Raw genomic sequence first — 24,246 nt, 5'->3', positions numbered from 1 at the left:
AGATGAGGCAAGCTCTCACTTGTCCCATATGAACAGGCTTCCAATCCTTAACTATCCCCTACTGACCAGACAAGAATCCTACTCTGCTATCGGCAGCAGAGACAGCTGGCCAGCAGGCACCTCTCTGCAGCTGAAACATGCTGCATGTCAATCAGTCAATGAACTACTATAAGGAAGCACTGAAATAAATGAACTGATAAGATAAATTTCAGTTTTATCCTTAGTAGTTTCTCAGCTTTTAATACTTCTTTGCATGTGTGTCTGTAAAATCAACCCTGATATTTGCTGTGATTTTATATTTAAATATTGTTATTCTTTTATCACAGACTCTTACTATCGTCAGGATAACCATTTTGGTCTTTGCCCCATCCACTCTGAAAAAATCTGATATAGCTGACTTAATAAACATAGTTTTTGCCCTATTTTCTGTTTTCGTAGGTATTTTAAAAATCAACTCCTCTTCAACATAACCTTCCCACAAGATGGTTTCTAATTTTTTTCCAATTACCTTGAATCTGAAAGGTAAATAGCTGTATTTTTCCTACTTTTGACTCCTGGAACAACAAAAGTACAGGGTAAACAAACTTCTTTCAGTCTCTCAAAAGCTTCATCAAGCACTAGTAGGACTGCATCTTTTCAATATTTATTAACAGGCTCTATAATGTTTCAAAAGAAATACATATGCAGAGAATTCTACTGGGGGAGTCTAAGAGGCTGGGAAGCTGCTCCATCACAGCAATTTGCATTACTGACTGGTGCTGGTTTTGACACTAAGCACTTGGCTCAAAGAGTGTGAAATTAGCAGACTCACGTTGCTACTGCTCCATGAACAATCACTGCATCATTGAAGAAGAATGATTACCAGCTGTCACCTCATTTTCACCTTATTCAGTCTATATTCCAAACTTTCCAGTAACAGTAGCTTTAACCCTGATCTTTACATAGCCAAAGATGACAGGATCTGACAAGCAACATAGGAACTGAACTTAATTTTAACACTTCTATTAGTAACTTGGTGTTAAATGCTTTATGTGCCACAAATTAGGACATGAATTTTTACTTCTTGTACTGATAATTTCTCACACAAAGAGAGATTTCTGTCAGTTTCAGCACCTAGCAAACCAAGAATCTATTTACCTCAGGGATTCTGAAATTTGATATCTTGCAGTTACAAACTTTTAAGGTCTAAATACCAAGGCAAAATTCACTACACACACAATATTGCATAATTCCAGATAGTGAAAGTCCAGGCATTTGCCTTCTGATTCCCACAGGAAATACATAATTACAGAGCAAATTGTGAAGCACAGTGTAAAAAGATCAAAGCTAAACAATCGCAGGTCTATGAGAGAACTATAAAGAAAGGAGATGAAGTAGTTTTAAAGCAGTAGAAGGATTAATTCCAGTAATTAAAAAATCATGTGAAACAGACTTTTTCTACACATACACATTTTTAGTCTGTCATATCACCTAAAATAGCAAGTAACAGCAACTCAGAAGTTCATGAAAGTTCATGCTTGCTAAAGAGAAGGTAGTTGATCTCCTAGGAACAGCACATCACTTTCTTAATTTGTCTAGCTAAAAGAGCATTCAGAAACTTAACTAACAGCATCTGAGAGAAATTAGAGCCCATGAATGTGATTATTCATTCCATGCCAAATTAATTCTAATGAGCAGTAGAAGGCATAGAGTCACATCTTTTATTGGGTGCCATGAATACTTCCCCTCTTTCAACTCTCTAGATGGATATTGAGTGATGCATGTTTAATAGAGAAAAAAACTCCTAAGTTCTCCAGCAGAAGTATTATGAGAAGGAAGTTATGAATTCTCATGTAGAAGCAGTAACTTTCAGTAACAAACAGTGGCTATTAGCAAGACTCACTAAGGCTGTCATCAGGCCTGGTGTCACTGATGCACATCAACACTTGGACATAGAATTCACAGAATCACAAAATGTGCTGAGTTGGAAGTGACCAACAAGGATCATCAAGTCCAGCTCCTGGCCCTGCACAGGACCATCCTCGAGAGCCACACCATGTGCCTGAGAGCATTGTCCAAACGCTTCTTGAACTGTGTCAGGCTTGGCACTGTGACCACCATGCATCACAGTCTCTGATCTTGAGACTTGGTCAAATAAAAAAGTGAAGATGACTATGGCAGTATCAGCAAGGAAAAGGAAGCGATTTTATAGTACATTGTCCCTTCCTGATTTTAGCATGAAATCCAGTAAGAATAGTCTCCATTTTTTCTCCTTAAAATCAGAAGAAACATTGAACATTGACAGAGCTTAGCTCAGAGGGGGGGATGGAATATAAACCCCCATAGTTTAAAACTATAGGACCTTCTCCGTTTTGTAAAATGCTCCCTGCACATGAGCACTAGGCTTTAATGGTTACTAGAGATATACTAAACATGAAGCATAACTGGATGCCATAAGCTAGTACGGGACACAAAGAGATGGGAGAGTAAAGTTAACCAAAGCTGTGCAGCCTGTACAAACTAGTCTGGTTTACTATGACTCTGAAATTAAGATAATATGATAAATCAGTCCAGCTGCCATTAGGAGAAACATGTCTTCAGCGTTTTTTACACTGACAATGTAGTTAAAAGAAAGAAAACTACTGATTAAAAAAAAGAAAAACAGATCTGCTATTTAGAGGTAATTTTCAAGAAAATTTTAAAGAAAACATTTTTAGATATATTTATGAAGTGCTTAGAAGTTTTTGGAACATTTCACTCATGTAATTCTTAGACCTATACAATGGTATTAGCTGAGTGCATGTACACACACAGTAATACAAATAGATTAATAAATATAGGAATAAATATGCAAAAATATTTCCTTGTCTTCTACTGAAACTAACATATTTTTGCTGCTGAAAGTCCCACAGGCAATGTTTTTATTAAAATCTTACATTTATTATAAAGGTAAACCACTAAATTGCAATTGTTCTCTGTCCCTCTTTTTTATTAAAAGGGAATAAATTTTGCCAGAAGTACATGTTAGAGAGACGTAAGAACACTGCAATATAAATAATCTGCAGAAGTTACAGAAAGAAAGCAGTTTACAAGGGGATGCTTCCTTCTGAACATCCATCACTTCTGATTTAAGGAAAAGAGCCGAAATCTAGAGCTCTTGATAAAGAATTTTCTAATAGAGTATGACATATGGTGAGTGTGAGAGCACGTGTTGGAGGAGGAGATGGTGGCTCAGTGGATTAGTCATTTGCTCACCTCTGGAAGCATAGTTAAACTCAGTCTTGACCAGAGCTGCACAGTATATTCCAGATGGCTAAAGTGGACCTAATTAAAATGAATTCAGTGATGTCACCTCAGATCTAAATGAATTGCATGCACCACTCATTTGGCATTTTGGCAATGTCAGTTCACAAATAAAATAACCAGATTAAAATCCTCCCTTAAGTCTTCTGGGACAAGCCACACTGCATGGAAATACACGCTATCATAACTAGAAAACATACTTTCATAATTGTATTATCTGTTGCTTTAAATTCTAATTATTCTAAAATAAACATTTAATGAGACCTGCATGTGAGGTAAATCAATGAAGCAACATTTCAATCAGATGATTCATTGGATATACACTGATTTAAACCAGCTGTGAATATGGCAAAATAATTTTAAAAAATCTTTGACAATATATTTTTCCCTCTCATATAGATGTGAATTACAATTACAAAGAAATACTCAGAAGTACAAAGTATTGTCAACTCAAACACTTAACACAAAATCATTCTTTACCATTTGTTTCTGAGCTAAAAAGTAGCATTTTCTAACCTTCACAGTTTGAGAAAGTGTGACTGGAAGTATGAGGAAAGAACTTGTTTATCCAGTGTACCATTTTAGCCATTAGTCTATTAACATCTGTATATTCTGAGAACCTGAGATGTAAATATGCTGAAGTAGGGTAGCTTTTTCTTCCCCATTTAATTTAAATTCACTAATACTTTGTCTCCTAGTGAGGGTTTCCCCCCATCTGTAAGAATGACTTTTTTTTCTTGTAATATAATACACTTATTATAATAATTTTATCCTCATGTATATTGTGAGGGTTGTTTTTTTTCTAAGTTTGTTTTTTCTTCCAACATTTCTTCAATGGATAGTGAACTGCTGGGCCCACAGAGATCTCCAGACCACCAGCTCATGTATTTGAAAGGCATCTGTTTATTTTTAAAATGCAAATGAAGCCTACCTCAAAGACTGACTCGCAAGAAATGAACAATCTGAACAAGTCAAGAGGTTTCCAATCAGGAGCTGTGTTCCTCCTTTTTATCAGGCTATGATCACTTGCTGTCAAAACCACTTAAACAATATCCTGGAACCTGAATGAAGTCCCCCCACAATTAAAATGAGCAGGATAATCCTGCAAGAATTATTCAGGCAAATCATTTTTCACACAGTTTAAAGTAATGATAAGGTCATTTACAAAAGAAATCAGTGCCTTTGAAATGCTGACTTGTAGACAGAGGACTGCCTGGAGGAGGGCCATAGATAACAGTGAAGACTGGCCTCCTAACACTACCCTTGCAGTCTTTGGAACTGATTCTGATGAGGAGAAGGCCCAATAAGGTTAATACCCCTACTTTGATCTCTGTCAAAGCGTACCAGCAAGAATTAATTTACATTTCAGATGAAAAAGGTTGACAGCATGAAAAGGCATCTTGTTTCTGGTATGTGAATGTGCTGTAATAGATCGGGAATTCTGAAAGGAAGTTCTGAGGAAGCTAAAGGGATAAGCTGAGCGGCTGCTTTTATTGGGAAAGAGATGAAAGGAAAACAAATTTCAATATGCGCTGTTCTGTAGAAACATGTAAGCCAAATGCTTCCTAAATTCCAAGGCCTGCTTGAGTGGGGCAGGGGGGAGGGAAAGGAGAGGGAAGTACATATAGTTTAATTATATGGTTTTGCTAATGTGGATGACGAATGCAAACAATTTATCTCAGTGCCTGAAATGGCTCTTTAAAAAAAATTGCAAAGGTGACTGTACTCCATTTTACTAGAAAGCTACCTTGAACTATACCCACACTGTAAGATGTGCAGAGAAGGGAGAGATTTAGAGTACCTTTTGTCTCCATGTCACTAGGCACTTGGACTGTGTAATGTTATGTAAACAACACAAAAACTGTCAGTGTATTTTAAAACCTGGAAGATGGCCATGATTAGCAAGCATAAGCTTTGATTTGAAACACAGAATAATTAGCATATCGAGAAGAGAAAACACAAGAAATATTTTCAAATAAGAAGTCCTAAATACAGGTTTCCAAAGGCAGACAGAAAAGTGTTGCGGATTATTATTATTATTATTGTTACTGCTATGATTATTCCCATTCTACTAGAGTACCAAAGACAGGAGGAGCAGCCAGCCCAATTATATAGCAATGTTCACCCTGTCACTCTTAACCCTGTAGTCCTTAATGTTTATTCACCGAGGCTGATCACCGAAACAGTCAAGCGCCAGGTTACAAAAAAAAGCACTGTGTGTGTTGGAGAGAAGAGTACTAACAACATTTCTCCAGTATTAGGTCCAGAGGGCTCAACAGTGTCCCAATTCACTCCCACTGCCTCTGCTCTGCCATGTTTAACACAGTATTTAAAAGATGGCAGGAAGCAACAGAGCTCTGAATCTCTCCCACGTGTGCTAACAGCAGAAGACATCAGTATCTTCCTCTAAAGAGGTAGAAATCTGTCTGGATAAAACTCAAAGGCAGAATGTCCCCTGCAGTCTCCAAGTAATAATGGTACACACAAGCTTCCTATTGTACTTGAGGTAACTCTCATCTTAAGGAGCTGGTAATAGTGAGACAGTCATGGGTTAACAATTTCACTTTCCTTTCTTCAACAAAAGGCCGCTGTAATCAAAGTCCAGGTATGTATATACTTGCAAAGGTAGCAAATATTCCAGGAAATATTGGGGGGGGGGGGGGGTTGGGGGGGTACTTTAAGCTTTAAGATCTATTCTCTGTGCTATCATGAAAACAACTGAAAATGACAACATAAAGGAGAGGAAGAATGAGAGAGAGGAATACTTGTGCAATCCTTCAGTGCTTTTTGCGAACATAAGAAAAAATTTCTTCTATTTAATAGAATATACTGCATGTAACCCTAGAGCTTCATGATTTTACATAACAGTACATATGCAAAGCTACAAATTATTGTTTGATCCTAATGATATTATTTTACTTTTGGTAACTAGAATGGTATTCTGTTTTCTCCTGAAAGTTTCAGCAACACTTAATTTCAGAGTAGCAAACTAGACTACACAAAAATTAATTCATTTACTGGGAATGGTTTGAGAACAAATAAAAGAATATTGCAATAAATATTCTTCATATTGATTTCAGACTGTAAGATACAGAACAAGAGGTGACAAAGCTTAAGGAATTGTAGCACAGGAAACTGGTAGAAGTGGTATCTTCATTTATCTGTAAACACATTAGCTACAATTGTTTTTTATCAGTCACAATCTTTGAACCTGAAGCTGGACATAGAAGGTGTACTGCACTGCATCATATGGAGGCTGCTTCATATTGGCAGCATCTGAAAACACCATTGAGTTCACAGCATACACAGTGCTGGTTCTTAGATTTCTGTGCCATATGGTACTCTGCTCTTTACTAGAGACCTACACAGCCCTATGGGCCTGTTCCTCCAATAATCTCTTTAAAGTTTATTCAAATTCATATTGATATGGCTGCATAGGAGTCTGGCAGATTGTCAAAAGATTGGTCAAAGCTGGCAAACCCAGCAAGCAGTCAAAACAAAAACCTGGCAACCTGCCAAGATCAGTGCTCCCAACAAAGACAGAGAAATGCATTTCTAGTGTCTTCTATCCACACTTTTAGCCAAGAACTAACTTAACAGCTTTTAATTATTATATTTTGCTTCCAGAGAAATACTTATAAAAGGTCCAAAGTCCGTGATACCTGTCACTGATATCATTTGACACTGAAGCAAAAATAATCAGAAGTAATATTTTTGACAGCTTTTATTTGGACTTCACTTTATTTTTGGCTATAGACACTGACACATGCAAAATCACCCACAGAAAAATAGGTGTTGGCAATTGAAATACTGTTTTAATTACCTGCCTGAATACGTATAGCAGCATCAGTTCTTCTGTTCCTTATTTCCTTGTACTTCCTGCGAGCTTCATATCCTCTCCAGGCTAAAAATACAAAACCATGTGCTGGAAATTACATTTATTTAAGGAATTGCTACAGAGTCTACAGGGTCAGAGATGTGCTGCAACTTTCATTTCTCCTGCCATAACTACCTCAGCCCCCAACCCCCAATAGCTCTTCCCCACCCACCCACATGTTGAACTCCGGGTTCATGACTGCAGTATTCACATCCTCACAACTTCAAACACAACTTCACTCATTCAAATTTTAATTGCCACCATGTGCTCACTGGTATCCTAGCCCCCCAAAAAGGGTGTGTCATCATTCTTGCTCACACAGTACCCCAAATCACTACAAGGAAACCTGCTAAATTACTGATAATCAGCCTCTCAGGCCCATTTTTTGTTGTATGTCTTCAATTCTGGTACACAGGCAGGAACATGTGCTACTGCATTTCAATTATGCGCTGCATATTATTATAGACATACCTAACAATATTTTTATTTTGTGCACAGGCATTACATTCAAAATATTAAAATATTTAAATAAAGACATTCCTAAATGTTGACACTTTAGAAGTAAATCAGTAATATCTTCGTCAATGAGCTGAAGAGAAAACAGATCCAGTCATTTAGATTTAATAGTAAACTGTAATTAATAAATTAACAATGTACACGCAACTTAACTGATTGAAATACAAAGACACTTAGTAAAACAGGGAATATGATCATTTACCTGACTGTATTGTAATAGCACTATTTTCTCTTTTATCTTTTACTTTCTTGTACCTCCTTGCTCCGAGCCATCCCTTGATATAGGCTTGCATGACCACCACCCTCCCTATAACTTCTCGCAGGAACAAATTTAACTGCTCTATATGGTAATATTTAAGGAATACCTGTAGTGGAACAACAAATCAAAACAAAAAAAATCACTATTACAATCAGTATTATAACCTCTTGCATTTTGCCTTCTCATTAGTCCTCCAGCAAGCCTATTGAAGGGTGTAAATTGCTGAGAAAACTAGAAAAAATACTGATTGTACATATCATCACAATCTTGTGAATCAATTATTTCCTCTTGTGTACTTGTGGAACTTCTTTATTCCACTGATAATAATTACCCCACTGTTAGCCATAAGATTAACTTAATTGCTTAGAGCATGGTGCTAATAAGACCAAGGTTGGGGTTCAATCCCTGTATGGGCCATTCACTTAGGAGCTGAACTTGATCCTTGTGGGTCCCTTCCAACTCAGAATATTCTGTGATCCTGTGAAAATAAATCCTATCTTTATCCCCTTTAAAACATAGATTGGACAGTGATATTTTTTCAGATATGAACAATTTTGAATAATGACCTTTCTTGTCAGTGGAAACACAAATCCTGGGTTGAATTTCGTTTTAGACATAATATTGTCTAAAAGCATTCTCCCTAAGGAGGCAAGTCCTATGGGTGCTTACATACATTTTATCTGGATCTTGGGCAAGAAAATTCTCACAGTTTTTCCTTTGTTTAATGTAAAACAACTCAAAGTACTGTATAACATCCTTTTAAAAGAAGTCATTCACTCCATTTTAAACCATCAACAAAGGCTTTTGGCAGAGCCAGGAGGAGCTTACCTGAAACTCCATGAATGGATAATGGTACCAGCCAGACTCATATGATGGGTCAAATTGCGACATTTCAGCTGTGTCATTATTAAGAAAAATGGGAAACTTCAGGAAGTCACTACAACAGCAGGCACTGACAGAGGTACTGTTTGTATCAAGGCAGCCATGTGCTGAATGCACTTTCGGGAGGTATCCAATATACCCCTCCTCCTACAGCACTAACTCAGCTGGCTTGGGAGGGCACTTCCATTACCTGGGAAGCTAATTGGAGCAAATTATTTCCTCTTTTGTTCATTCATGCAGTACTTTCTGAACCACTATTAGATGTGATTTATAAAAGTATACTATCAGTGAGAAAATGTTAGCACCCTATACCTTGGTTTTCCCAAGAATCCAGTTGTCAAGTTTAGACTTCTCCAAAATGGCAAGACAGTTTTCTCTGCTACCAAGGGGAGTCTCATGTGCCTTGAACGCAAGGTAGTAATACCTGCAAAATAGTAAAGAAAGAATTGAATTGACAACCAATATGTACTTCCACTGTTTTTCGCTAGCTCCAAACTTTATCTGTAGAATTAATAGGCCAAATTCTTCATTATACTCATACATACTTCATGACAACTGTGTCTTCACAAATCACAACGTAGCTGTCATTAATAGATATTTGAACATATAAATTATTATTATAAACAATTGGAATTATTATGATCAATTTTAGGAGTCTGGAGCAGATCCACACTAAACAATATCATCTTTTCTTTTTTTTTCCTATGTTCCCTTGCAAAGAGTAGCTCCTAACAGTTATGTTAAATAACATATAGCTAATGAAAAAAAGATATAAACATGTTCGAAATGATTTAAGAACCAGTCCCTTCCTACCTATAAAGCCATTATGCATTTAGGAAGACTGGTTTTATAGTATTTAAGTAAACCTACTAGCAGACAATTACGTTAACTAACAGCTAGAACATGTGCCAGTTAGTTTACAAATTTTTTTTTAGCACAAGTACACTCGGATGCGAGCAACTGCCACATCAGCTCTCACTTACTAACTGCCATGTGTTGTCTTGGTATTAAGTTATATATCTAAAGGTGCTACTCTATTTACATTGGGATTGAGAGGAACTAGCAGGTTGAGCAAACCATTCTACTAATTATTAGCATGGGGAAGAGCCATCAGATGTTCTTTAAAACATGAACAGAAGAATGTGATCAGTGAATCTCAAAGACAGATTCCTCTGTAGCCACACAGAGTCAAGAAAATATCCCACCTTATACTGAAGAAAATATGGAGAAGCAATTAGAAAATTTAGAATTCTGCAATTCTTTTAATTTAACTTTCTTTTAATTTTTTTAAGTCAGAAGAATATGATTTTCAATTATTAGTTCCAATTAATCTCTATATATTAGCTCCAGTTGTCAAAAGAAAGAAAAAACCCACTAAAACAGCCAGTTAAGATCAAACAGGAACAAAATGACATCTGAAGTGAGAAGTACTGGAATAAGTTCTGGGTCAGAGACATAGATATTCACCAACTGGAGACATTGCTAACTCTGCATATTGATAGGAGATTATGTATTAGTGAGTTACTTTTAATGTAGGGACTTTCTCAACAACGTGATATTGCAAATTCTTTAGCCAAGTCTTTCAAAATATCAACCCATGACTTTTAGTAGGTTTGGAGAGATATGGTGTATTCAAAAGAAAAAAGTACATTTCCTCCACCTTATTACTGAAGTTAATGGTGCCAATATTTACAAAACAAAAAAGTTAATGATGCCAGTACTGAGTTGCACTAATAAAACTCAGATTTAAAATATATGTATCACAAATATTTTTTGACATCATACAATTGCAACAGATAGCTGACAAATAGATGGGGGAAGTTATACTAAATTGCTGTTTGCTTCAAAAGCCAGTTCAGATAGCCATGTGAGTTACACATATGGGAGGCAGGAAGGAAGGAAGGCAGGAAGGGAGTGACACTGGTTGTTCATGTATCTTTTAAGAAATGTTATTGATGGGAATTTTAAAACCATGGAACAGTTTTTAGATAGCACTGATGCAATAAAATATTCAAGGGAAATCTCATCATTCTTCTCTTATCATTGGCATTCCACTTACTGAAAAGTTGACTTATTTGTGACAAATATCTGAATAACGAAGTATTTTGAACTGTGTGGTTTACCTGCCTGACTACACCATTTTGTTAATGTCAAATTTCATTATCTGTCAAAGATAGTACCCTCTCCAATTGCTCTCTTTCATGATCTAGAATGTAGTTCCTTTGGTGCTCCAATAAAACCCATAAATAAAACAATGGTTATTTTTCTTATCAAATCCTATTTTAACAAATGTTTTTATAAATTTAAACATATCTATAGTCTAAGAATGCAAGCTATTCAGAATGACAAGAACTTTACAAACCATGGGAGTAACTATGTGGGAATAACTACAGTTTCTGTATGTAAACATATTGTCACCCAATATTTATTAAAAACTTTCTCTAAATGTGATTTTCCAAACATTTTGATTGATCTAACTACAGCACAGAATACACCTTATACCTGGTTAAATATACTTACTGTGGCTTTCCAGTTATGTCATAGAATCACTGAATTGTGATTTGGGAGACACCCACAAGGATGATGAAGTCCAGCTCTTAGCCTTGCACAGAACATCCACAAGAATCACACCATGTGCCCAAAAGCATTGGCAAATGCTTCTTGTATTCTGTCTGGATTGGTGCTGTGACCATTTCCAGAGGGAGCCTATTCCAGTGCCCAGCCACCCTCTGGTTGAATAATCTTTTCCTGATATCCAACCTAAGCCTCCCCTGGCACAACTCCAGGCAATTCCCCCATGAAAAGTAAGGTAGAAATGACTGTACTCATCAGAAACAAGGACTACCAATATGAGACTGGCTATTTATTTTTAATTATTTCTCCTCCAGAACTCCTTTTGTAGTGTGCATTCTGCACCATATTAGGTCTCTAGATTTGTGTTCCAAAGCTCAAATCCATGTGTTTTGAGAGTGTTTTTAAGTAAACACTTTGGTTTAGTGCCTGTTTTCATGACTGAATCACATAACTACAGACACCCAAGTAGTTTGACATGATGTGCTCTGGATAATTGTATGTCAGCAGAGCATGTGCCACACAGGGTCATCTGTTTGTTTCATCTAATTAAAAATCTTTGTACAGCAATGGGCCCTATGGAAAATTTTGGAGGAAGGTAAAATGTTTTACCCTTATGTATCTGGCAAAAGCATGCAAATATTGTATATGGTGAAATGGCAGAGAATACACCTGAAAAAAAGCTTTGGGATATATACAACTGTTCTTTTTGATTTACTGGTCTAATTTCATCTCTGTCATACTTACGTAAATCTACTGTGCGGATATCACAGAGTGACCTCTACTTGCAACTATCACCAAGCAACCAGAAACTTATTTTCTGAAAAGTAGGGCTAGAAATCAACTTTGCTTTCAGATGAGATGAAAATTTCACAACTCTACCTTTTAATTTCCATATTTGCACTTGTTATTTCAGCACAAAATATGGTAGCCAGGAATATTTCAGTGCTTTACATTAAACCAATACTTTTACTGTTATTTAAAAATATGCATTTTATGATTCTTCATGTGCTATTTCATAAACATGCACATATTTGTGCAAAAATATATCCTTTTCCTGGGCTATACATCCTGCTTGAAAATTTCCTACACCTGGCACACACTCATCTACGTGTTTCCTAAAAGTACTTGACTAATTGCAATCTCAGTAGCAGTAAGACTAAGTAAGGGGAAAGTAATTTCCCCTCAGAAGAACTGATTTCTCAAACCTGATGAAACTCTGGAATTCTGCATTTCTTAACTAATGTTTTTTTACTATGCAACACATACTATTCTTCATGGATGTGAATACTATTTCAGAAAAAACTAACATTAAAATGGGATTAACTGTACTTGCTAGTCATTAGAAATAAACCAACATTTTTAAAAACTTGAATTTAACCTCAGAATGCAAAGTAAGGTAAAATGCTAAAGACACCCAAGTACGCTAAGATGGAAAACTTCAGAAAGATGCTATGCATTAACTATTTGATTAGGCACCAGGCATTTTAGTGTTGGTGGTTTAAGATTAAATAAACTGACTGTAAACAAATGGTTCCATTTCCCACCTCTCCCTAAAGTCTAAACTGTGGAACTGTTCCATAAAATGCATTTAAACAGCACCATTAACTACTATACCAGTGTCTCTTATTGAAGATCCCTTCACATTCCAGACTTAAAGGCAGCATCAAGTCTACATAATTAACTCAAAACAGTAATGATTAACTTTTTTTTCTCTTTAAAACAAATCTTGCTACTAAAATGTAATGGCCTGAGGTGGATAATGGATAATGATATGTGAAAAGCATGAGGTGCAAAACCCCTTTCTAGCCAGATCACATGCAACAGCAGAAAGATTCTCAACATCACAAAATTATTTGTTCCATCTCAGCTCTGGAACTGGAAACTTAAAAAAAAATTAGATTTTTTATATTTTAGAACTACAAGAGCCGCAAAATTACTTCCAAATTTTTTTTTTACTTCTATTGGTTGTCTTTAATCTCTTTCTGAAACTTTCAAATCCGAATTCACAAAAATAATTACATTTGACTCCATATTAAGAGTATAAATAAAAAACAGAAATAAAAACCAATATAACATCTAAGATACTATTGAAATTCAGTAACAGATATCTAGCACTTATGCTGTAAATCACCTGAGAAATACAGACTCACAGAAATACTCTAAGAAAAGCATAATTTGGTGCAATGTGCATATACTATTCATAAGCAGCTAGCAGACTTTCTGCTCCTAATGTTCTCATATCATCTCCGTCCTGCAACCACTTACCAGTGTTTTGTGAATGGGAAACATCCAGAAAGTGTATATGGAAGGTACAGTAGTTCACCATATTTAAAGTGTATGGGAACATTCTATAGATCTGGTGAAATCTTAAAGCCACTGAAACAAATAAACATTTCCATAGATAATAGTAAAATCAAGATACCAGGCAATGTTAAAATTTTGTTTACAGAAACCACTTATTAATTTTGATATAATGGAGGTTTACTGTTAAAAGTAGGCTTGTATTAAAAATGCATAATTTAAAAAGAAAACACTTTTTTCCTGCAGCAAGTCCGTTAACTTCTAATTTGATTCAGTGCTTCCCTGATTTTGCATAATAAGCAAGTGTATCAAATTTTTGGTTAGAAGAAAGCACTTACTGAGGTTATATGCTTTACAGGATTTTGTAATGTTTGACCAGTTTTAATTCCTAGCTCTACTCCATGCAAAATGTGACTTATTAAGGCCAATGAGACTTTATGTGGTCATGAGAAATGTAACACTGGTGGTTTAGAAACTATGTATACCATGTGTACTAACAATGACCTTGTACAAATTTGTCCTGAGAGATTGAAAAAGCAGAACCAGCCTCACCGGGATCACTGTTGCAGTAATAGCACTGGTATTGCCATGATAGAATGATCAGAGTAACATCTGACTACTGTGGAATAGGTAAGGCTTATAGTAAAAGTTTACCCTGCATCTTAATGCAGTACAAAAACTTTAATGTCTAACGTAAATAGGCAGGAAAGAAAAAAGACAATCCTTACATGAAACTTGTGCAAAAGTTCTCAACACATTCCTATGAGCTGATGAAGCAATACAAGTATGACAGCATTTAGCACCATTGGCTACAGAGTCCCTTATCTTTCACCCACTGCACAGAATATGCAATATAAAAGGAGGATCCAGCTGGAGGATATGTGGTGAGGACACACCTGCACACCAGATCATGACGTGAAGCTCCAGGGGCACACAGCAAGGAGTGTTCCTTCCAGTGGGACCTTAAGTGCCGGCCCCCATGAGAAAGGACAACTCCCTTAAGCTGCTACGCAGTGCATGGTCACCACATGACCCCATATTTCAGGCACACCTGGTTGACCGATCAACTTAATAACCTGTACCTAAAATCTGAGATTCCAGCCTGAAAGATGGGCCATGTTGCTTCACAGCAAATATAAGACAGATGCCTGATGTCATGGGGTGCAAGACAGGGGCAAGGGAGACAAAGAGTCTAAGACTTGACAGGAATACAGTGTTTACAGGGACTGCAGATTACATTTTTCCAACTTTAAGTAAAAGAATATGTATATTTATATACATAAAACAGATGGTAATATACTTGGCTGAAGAAATGTTGTGTGAATGAGTTACAATTAAGCCCTCTTCTCACCATCTGTTTTTTAACCCAATAAACTACATCCAGGATTGCAAATAATCTGCTCTACATGAAAACAGAAGACAGTAAAGAGTAACATTAGCGGAGCTTTATCTTTTGTTTACCTCCCTGATAAACTTTGAATGGGTCTGTTCCCTGCCTTTGATTCTTTTGTCCTCATATTTCCTGCTAAGAGTTTACAAAACAGCATTATTCAACAGGCAGATAAGAAGCACACCTATTTGTTTAATAACATCAAGGGAGAAAAAATGCTGGCTCATCCATTTTGTTGTTCAGTTGCTCAAAAGGATCAAAATACCAATTAACTTGCTGGCTTAAAAAAATCTTTGATATCCTTATATTTACTGACATTTTGAAACTCTTCTTCATACTTGCCTAATGTCTTTTTGATTATGAACAAAGAAGTGCCAATCTGTTTAGCATTTGACCTGTTTTCTCAAACATTTTTATGTATTCAACTACTTAATTCCTAAAAACACTTGACTAGTCATAGATGTAAGTTGAGGAAAAATGTTTATTGTTCCACTGATAACTTTATAAAGTATCATTTGATTTTATTTGCAAGAGCAAAAGAGAATAGAATTTGTTTCAAAATAAAGTATGAGCTGAACAAAGGAGCAAAAACATCTCCTCTCCTGCCCTCACTTATATTCTGAATTCAGAAGTCTTTTTTGCTGTTTTGGAAATTGCTAAATCCACTCCCCTCTCTTCCGTTTCTGTGTTGACTTTCTTTCCTTAATAAATTACATCAAGTTGGACTAAAAACTTGGGGAGTAATTGACAAGATGTTAACCACAACTTGCTCTTATCTGCAGGAATGGAAAGCTACAGTCAATGCTGGTTTTATTACCATTCGTTTTCAAGGTTGTACTCAAATTCAGTGCATTTTTGAATGAAAAGGATCTCCTGATAAGAGAAGCCTTAATTTCCTCTCAATTTACACTAATTCCTCTGGAGTTAATCTTAGTTCACTTACATGTAAATTGAATAAAAGTTGAGGTTAATAATTCTGCTTTCAGACACTTCAGGATGCTGCAAAGATATATTAATGATTACAAAAATTAATCTGTTCAATGTGCTCTAGAATGGTGTGACCTTACTAAAATTAGTAAGGTCACAAAAGACCAAGTGACATCAGCTGCTCCTCATATGGCTCCCCTTCAAGGCCCTTCACCATCTTTGTTGTACTTTTTGGATGCTTCTGTATAGTTTTAATGCTCCTGTATAGTTTTATTGTGGTGGCCAAAACTGCACGTAATATCCAAGGTGAGGCCGCCCCAGAGCGGAACAGAGCAGAGTGGACAATCCCTCCCTTGCCTGGCTGGCCATGCTGTGCCTGTGCCCCCAGGACATGCTTGGCCCTCCTGGCTGCCAGGGCACTGCTGACTCACATGCAACTCACCAGTGACCAGGTGACCAGGACCCCCAGGTCCCTCTCTGTGGCACTGCTCCCCAGTACTTCGTTCCCCAGTCTGTCCATACATCCAGGGCTGCCCAACCCCAGGTGCAGAACCTGGCACTTTCCCCTGCTGAACTTTATAGGTTGGTGTTGCCCAGCCCTCTAATTTGTCGAGTCCCTTCCTGACTTCAAGGAGTCAACAGCTCCTCCCAGTTTTGCATTATCTGTGAACTTGCTTAGCATCACTTCCAGCCTGCATCCAAGCCATTTATGAAGACATTGAGGAGCACATGGCTGAGAATGGAATCCTATGGGACGCCAGTCTGATGTCACCCCATTCACTACAACCCTTTTGTGCCCAAACTTTGAGCCAGTTGCTCCTTCATTGCAATGACTTATCCAACTGTGTGCTGGACATTTTGTCCTGAAGAATCTTGTGAGAGACAGCATCAACAGCTTTACTGAAATCCAAGAAGATGACATCAACTGGCTTTCCTGGGTCAGCTAGGTGGGTTACTTTGTCATAAAAGGAAATCAGGTTTGATAAGCAAGACTTTCCTCTCATGAAGCTGAGCTAGCTGTGACCAGTGACTGCCTTGTCTTTCAGGTGTTTTTCAATACCTCCCAGAAAAATTTTCTCCCTAACTTTATCAGGCACTGAAGTAAGACTAATGACTTGCTTTCAGTAGATTCATTAATTCCATATTGTCTGGATAAGCAACCTCCACTTAAAAAAATATCATACCATGGTTGATCAAGACATTCACTACTTGTTTCTACTGTTGCCTAAATGGTTAATGGTAGTGCTTCTGCTCATTGTTGAATTGCCAGTCCTACACACTGAAAACCAGTAAATACTATATAAACACACATTCAAAATATAGAGGAAACCATAATTATCATGAAGCTATATTGCCATCATAAAGATAACAGCATTTCCAGAATAAAAATTTATAACTTTTTGAGATTGAGAATATGTATTAAAGCCAGTAAGTGCAGCCATGAGAAGGGTTAGGGTGAGCAGAGATTTGATTATAAGTCATGATATCTCTAAGATAAATGACTCTGCAAAGCTAAATCGGAAACTTTTATATCAGTTCATTCTTAAACATGTGCACATTCTTCATATGATGGCTGAAGGTCACTAACCTTCCAAAATCCTTGACTTATCAGAGCAGGATGCATAATTTCCACTTGTTGCCTCTAGAGAGAGAACCATGGGGATAGGCTTGCTGTGTTGCAATGTTCACTGTGGGTTTCACGTTGACTGTCTCCCATTAGAGATCAGATATCTCTTGAAGTCTTTATTTCTCAAAGTCCCTGTCCTCATTAGATATTCAGACCACACATCTACGAACAACATTTGTACAACTTTCTGTACTTAAACATAGAATATATCTTACTGAATAGAATATTAGAAAAAGAGCCCTATTATACAAGTCTTACTTTTTTACAAACTCCTCAAAGAGGATGCGATGAGAATATCCTTTTTGACGTATTTTGACAGTTTCCAGAATTCCAGTGTATCGTAGCTGCAGCAGAACTCTCTCATGAGAAAACATCAGTGCTTCTCGATCATCGTTAGGTTTAATGCAGCGGATGAAGTGAGGCTGTCCAACAACCATTTTGGATAAAAGATCCATGAGGGAATACTAGTGAGGAAAATAAAGAAGATGCACACACTTGACAAAAAACTGCAATGGAATGACATAAGCAGGAGATTAATATTTGTAAATAGTTCATAATGCTTGATTATATATATCTGTAATGTTAATCCCCATTGCCTTTTTATTAATTTTTAAGATTTCAGCTGAAACACTGAACCAATTAAAAATTTTTAGTTGTAAAAAAAATTTAAATATTCTGAATCTGATTTCTTCCTTTTTACACCTTTCTCTTCTCCTTATATCACATTTCCATCGTTGAAGAATGTTCATTAAAAAAAAAAAAAGTTGAAAATTGTCCTAACTATAATTCTACTATGTCCTACTATAATTCTTTTTACCATGAAACAATCTCTGAAATTCACAACAAATGAATTTTTGAACCCAGGAAATGGTTGCAAGAAGTCATGTGTTCAGTGCTCCAGCTACAGAGAAAACTAGATGTATATTTAACATTTCAGATACATCTCTGTTACATTATTTTTTCAGAATCACTGAGAAGATAAAGTGCACAGTCTCCCTAGAAATCTGTTCAACTGTTATATTATCATGACTACTCATAAAGTTCTTAGCATCTAACATAAATCTTGCCACTGAAATGTAGGTCCATTGCTTCTTTTCCTATCCACCCTAGACACACAAAGCAATTTACTCAGTTTCATTTTAAACTAAAATAAAATATGCTTGATCAGAGCATATATTTTTTTTTCCATTGATTCCTCTGAATACTGATACTCCTGCTCTATACTCACCTCATTAAGCTGTTGTACAATAAGTATGTGTTGTCAACTATGTTCAATCTCATATAACCGTATGTGTCTTGAAATCACATACAATTCCAAGCTGATTGTTTTCACCCTGTTGCAGGTTGCATGTGTATTACAGTCTACTTTCACACTCACTTCCCCATTACACTTTTTTTTTTCTTTTTACAGCTCCTACAGAGCTGGAATTTGTGTGGTTCTGTGCAAGAGCACTCTAAGTGCACACCTGTATGACAAGTTGGAATGTCAGTGTCCTTGCACTCCCCACACTGGGGCAACATCTCAGTATACAACAGCTTCCTCTATTCCCTTCCTTACACTATTCTACAAAACTAATTAATCAGGTATTCCTACACAGCTTGAAGCTTTGACTCACATTGGTTTGCACAACTCTGTGAACGTCCCTATTCTGCATGGCACAAGTTCAGCCCAAGAGCCAACTGCTGAAAACTTTTCCACTTTGCATTAATAGCAAGAAAAAAACAGTAACCAAGAGTCTTGGACTAGCACTTTCTTGACTCCTAAGCTTCCAGTTCCAACATTTTCGAGCAAAATGTGCATTACCTCAGACAGAATTACTGCTGATAAAATGGCAACCTGTATGATTTACAATAGCACTTCCAAAAGATGTATTATTTTTTACTTATTAGCATAAATGAAAAATCTTAATCTTTAAAGGTACGTATGCCTCAGCTTGTGCAAAAATATGAAGACTTTAATGATAGCACCTATTTGCATAAAATTGGTGTTCTCTTTATAATGAGACCTGCACTAGACCTCTAGAATTTTAGACAGAAAATAGTCTAAGTTCTAGATTCTGTTATCTATGTACTCAGGGAAATAACAAAAATACAAGTATGATGAAACAAAGAGGAAAAAAGCAAAAAAAATTTTATGAATCTACAGAGGCTTTGTAACAGAATAAAAAAGTTCTCTGATATTGCTCTTTGATCTTACTAATCCACATATATTTTACATATATCTATCAGTCTTATTATCAAAATGCTTGTTTTCATTTTAATTTTTGTACCCTAAAATAGGAAGCCACAGTTTGCCGCTTCATGTTAGTTGTTTCCTCAGGATGCCGCATAACCTCCATTGTGTCAACCTGAAAGACAAAACTCAGATGTTAGGACTGTTTCAGAAACACTGCACACCCACCCCACCTTGCCTATGAAAACTGGGTTCAGTTTTTGTTATAGTCATTCCTTCAGGTGTGAGTACTTCAGAATACTTTATCAGAGATCGCAAGGCCAGCTTCTAACAGATCCAGGACACACACTGATTTTGGAGAGGTCTCTACACATTTTGAATTTATTTTCATAGTGTAAGAGCATTATAGATTTATGATAGTATAATACTCAGCCAGTGAAACAGCTGTCAAGTTGCAATACTTTAGGAACTGATTTCTAAAAAGTATTCCTTTTATTGCCACAACAATGAACTCCAACAGGACTTGTATCTGTAAGAAGAGTTATCATATTTGTAATAGCCAGAAAGTAAACTGAACTGTGTCATTTTGCTCACGGATGGAAAAAATACTGTAGGATAATGAGTGGTAAACAAAGTAGGTAGTCTCAGAACATGTAAGTCTGTTCCCTTTTCCCACTGTGGTTACTATTAATTACTTTATATTGCCATTTTGATGCCAAGAATCTCAGCAATCTTATCCTGCTGAACTGCCACAGCATACCACTTTTTCAGCATTGCAGAAGAATTACTTTTAGAGGATATACATGGACAGTGAACATACTTCTTATAGATTTTAGTTATATTGTTAGTACAGCTGTTCTTAGCAAAATGAAACCAGAATTTCTGAATGAGTGTAACTGTGGTTATCCATGACAAGCAGATTGTGTTGCTACATTACAGGTCAACAAAATTAAAGAAAATTAACCAGCATCCTGTTTGCATGGAGCATTAACAGCATTTTAGCATTCACTTACTTTGTGGCAGTTTACCATCTGCTCTGACCAGGTGGCATTTGTATAAACCAGATAATGCTGTTGTCAGCACCTGTGCTACACTTCCCAGACTTTGCTCCATACAATCATTTCTAACACTGACTTAAGAACACTCTTCTGGACACTAAAATAATTGCTGAAAGATTACAGTTCTCAATAAAGTAACTGAGACTCTTACCTTCAGGAGGTATTTAGGAGACTGCATGCAAAATATAAAGGAAATGAAGCGCTAAGTAATAATAGATAAAAAAAATGGATTTTGTGTTGGGAAAGAAATCAAAAGAAATCTAGTGAGGTCAAGATTCAGAACACAGATGGCACAAATGAAGACAAAGTTCAATAGGGTTGACCATAAAAATTTCAATATATTTTTGTAATCTGTGATGTTCTGGCCCAGAGTGGCATACACGCACTGGTAAACATTAAAAGTAAGAATAAAAAAAGAGAGATGCAGTTTGTAAACAGAACACTCTGTAATATATTCCAGGAAAAATGCCTTATCTGCACAGGTAACATCAAACATCTTAAGGGGTTATGTGAGAAAGTAAACACCAATGAACTAATCAAAACAGCAGGCATACCCATGGGGAAGGATATGGGAATGTTTCAAGATTATCTTGGAAAGTTTCTGAGGATTGTTATCTAAATCGCTAGTAAATGTCAGGTAGAAGACAAAAGCCGTAACAGTGAGCACTGACAGCAAGTTCAGAATAACTGGTAATATTTAATGTTAAAAGACACACAATTTAATTATAAATAAGATCAAATAAAGAACAAGAGCAAATAGTTTGAGGACTAATCTGTGCCCAAATGCCAATGAATATGAGGTTCTAAATAGGATTCTTTTCTGTCTAGAAAAGCAGAGACTCAGTGATGTTGTTGAAGATTGACCACTCCCAACCTCTTATATTCATATCTCATATATCTGCTGATCAATAAAGGGCAGTATCATCTCATTTTCACAGGTGCTTATTTTCACCAAAACTGTAGAATCTTACTATCTTGGAACTGCCACTCTGTCAAATATGGTTTACAACAGGCTGCTGGGCTCAAAAGAGTTTTGTTTTGAGGTTTGAGGTTTTTTTGGGGCAGCAAAGGGAATGAATGCACAGAAAGACAGATGGTCAGAAACACTCACAAAGGAGATGTAAAACAATTTTTCTCAGAAAATTAGGCTGAAAGCAGTATTGTTAGATTTCTCTTCCTATGAATGAAGTTGTAAATACAGATCTGTGCAGTATGTAAGAACTAGAATCCATTTCCAAATCTTTTTGACAAGGAACATTTGAAGTTTTCTTTAGAAAAAAATCTCATAGACCCTGAAGCTGAGAGGATTTTATTATAAGATTTTTTAAGAAGTTTTGTCTCTCATTAATGTACAACACTGCTTGTCTATGAAACCACACAATTTTATGGTAGGGCAACAACCTCACGTACAGCAGACAATAGGCTTTCTCACAACTGGCTTGCTAGAAAGTGACAGAACACAGAAAGAATGTCATGATATAAGAATAAGAATGTCATGGTACCTCATACTTTAAATCACCAACTTCTCTTTTTAAACAAAAATGAAGATATTTCAACTATTAAGTCACATTTTTACATGACAGCCATAGCGACCTACAAATGAATTCATATAATTACAACTGTAATGGAAAACAGCCTGACCTACAGAAGTCAAACTGTTTAATCGCTAAAAAGATCCCTTCTAATAGTTTTGAAACAATATTAAAAGAATAATTTATGACATCATGTCACCTTATGAAGTCACTCGAAATTATGACTTTCCACATATTGACCACACCTGCTGCTAGCATGGTACAAAAATACTATAAAACCAAAAAATATGTTAAGGAAAAAACTCTCTTAAATTAAATAATGATAAAAAAACTTCCAAATTCCAAACAAAATTATTACATTTGGATTTTCTAAAATGAATTTTAAAAGTTGTTTTAATTAGGTATTTTAAAAAATTCTAATAAAGTTTTTTAATCTAGAAAGTATTTAAATTAACATTTTCTGAATAGTGTTGCCCTTCTGCATGTCTTTTCTTTTAGCTCCTTTTAAAAAATTTGAAGAATGAGTAAAGCTCACTTAAACAGTACTTCTTTAACGGCTTCTGTTTAGTAAAGCTCTAGAAGTGAACTGCTCTATTACAATCCTGCTGTATCAATAAAATGTGTGCTTAGAAAGCTTGTGCTGAATATAGCTGGATGTAGAAGACAATGTGTATGCAACACAAGAAAATTGGAAAGGCCACCCTTCATCACTCAAAGGATTTACACCAGACAGGAAATAATAGTCTGAAATCCACATCTGTATTTGCAGGTACATATAGACATCTGGATGACATAAATCACCACACTGATGTTTGAGCATGAGCTCCAAATACTAGAAGATAACAAGAAGAAATAGAAACCCCAAAACATAAAATTTTGTAGACTTTTGAACCGTTGCTGTTACCACTCTTGTTTTAAAAATTTATTACTGTTTGCTTTGAAAAAAACCCAAACCCCCATATCTTAACTAAGCTAACTCTAACAAGTACCACTTAGGAAGCAGGGGTGTACATACCATCAGCTTCAAGGACAACATGTTTCTGTATAAATTAAGTATAATCAATTATAATCCTACTAAATAAAATTATAAATATAAAATTATCCCATCTTTTTGCACTTAGACTACATACTTTCATGGCAAAATTCAGCAGCATTTAAATTCTACAGTTTTTTTATAGAATAGTGGTTTTGCTGAGTAATTTTTTTTCAGTTATCTACCAGTCACAAACATCTCCTGGTTTTTCACTTCCAAGTTGAATAAAAAATAAATGGAATTTTTTTTTAAATTATTTTGCCTTTCATACTGTTAAATACATAGTCAAATTTTACCTAATAAGACCTCTTTCTAGGTCATAATTGTCAGAGGAAAACCTTGATCCCTTTGAAATAAAGCGGACTATGGATACTGATGTAACAGATTCCACTCCAAAGGTTTAAAGATTAATCAGTAGTAAATTGATTCTTCACTGAATTCTACAATAGGTTCATCAGTAAAACTGGAAGCCATGCTCCAAGACAAGGTGCATGTTACTGGTAGTAAAGGCAGACTCTTATCTGGTAAGAACCTCACTCTATACCCAATCAGCTACGTATTGTGTACATACTCTCACTGTAGTATTTTATAAACAACTGCCTGTCCTCAAAGGGAACACTACTGACCTTGATACGCCCAGCACTGAGCTGTGGAGGCAGAGACCGAGATGCTGCTGTCACTCTGGCTCTTGCTTGTGCCAAATTACCTGTTCAAAAAGAAAGAAATTCATACTGCAAAAACTATTCAAGAAGCTTAGAAGGGAAAATTTTTTACTGTGTAAAATAAGTTTGCACAATAAAATACTAAAAATAGCA

General features: G+C 36.1%; 1 protein-coding gene across 5 annotated transcripts in view; it reads right to left on the bottom strand.

Annotated features, from left to right (window-relative positions):
- Positions 1 to 24,246, bottom strand: part of MYO3B (myosin IIIB) — a 198,072-nt gene that overhangs the window by 54,510 nt on the left and 119,316 nt on the right. For 3 of the 5 annotated variants that reach the window (XR_012056978.1, XM_072932222.1, XM_072932223.1), the window contains 7 exons: positions 24,058 to 24,137; positions 21,018 to 21,068; positions 19,906 to 19,983; positions 17,894 to 18,099; positions 9,129 to 9,240; positions 7,878 to 8,040; positions 7,106 to 7,186 (listed from right to left, as the gene is read on the bottom strand). Coding sequence is in view for 4 of the 5 variants with exons in the window: in XM_072932222.1 (XP_072788323.1) it covers positions 7,106 to 7,186; positions 7,878 to 8,040; positions 9,129 to 9,240; positions 17,894 to 18,099; positions 19,906 to 19,983; positions 21,018 to 21,068; positions 24,058 to 24,137 (771 nt within the window). In the remaining variant the exon portion in view is untranslated. The remainder of the gene's footprint in view (positions 1 to 7,105; positions 7,187 to 7,877; positions 8,041 to 9,128; positions 9,241 to 17,893; positions 18,100 to 19,905; positions 19,984 to 21,017; positions 21,069 to 24,057; positions 24,138 to 24,246) is intronic. The other 2 variants (XM_030278424.4, XM_030278427.4) reach the window with 2 other exon arrangements.

The sequence above is a fragment of the Taeniopygia guttata genome, chromosome 7, assembly GCF_048771995.1.
Source record: "Taeniopygia guttata chromosome 7, bTaeGut7.mat, whole genome shotgun sequence".
Classification (NCBI taxonomy): domain Eukaryota; kingdom Metazoa; phylum Chordata; class Aves; order Passeriformes; family Estrildidae; genus Taeniopygia; species Taeniopygia guttata.
This window is presented reverse-complemented; position numbering and strand designations above follow the sequence as displayed.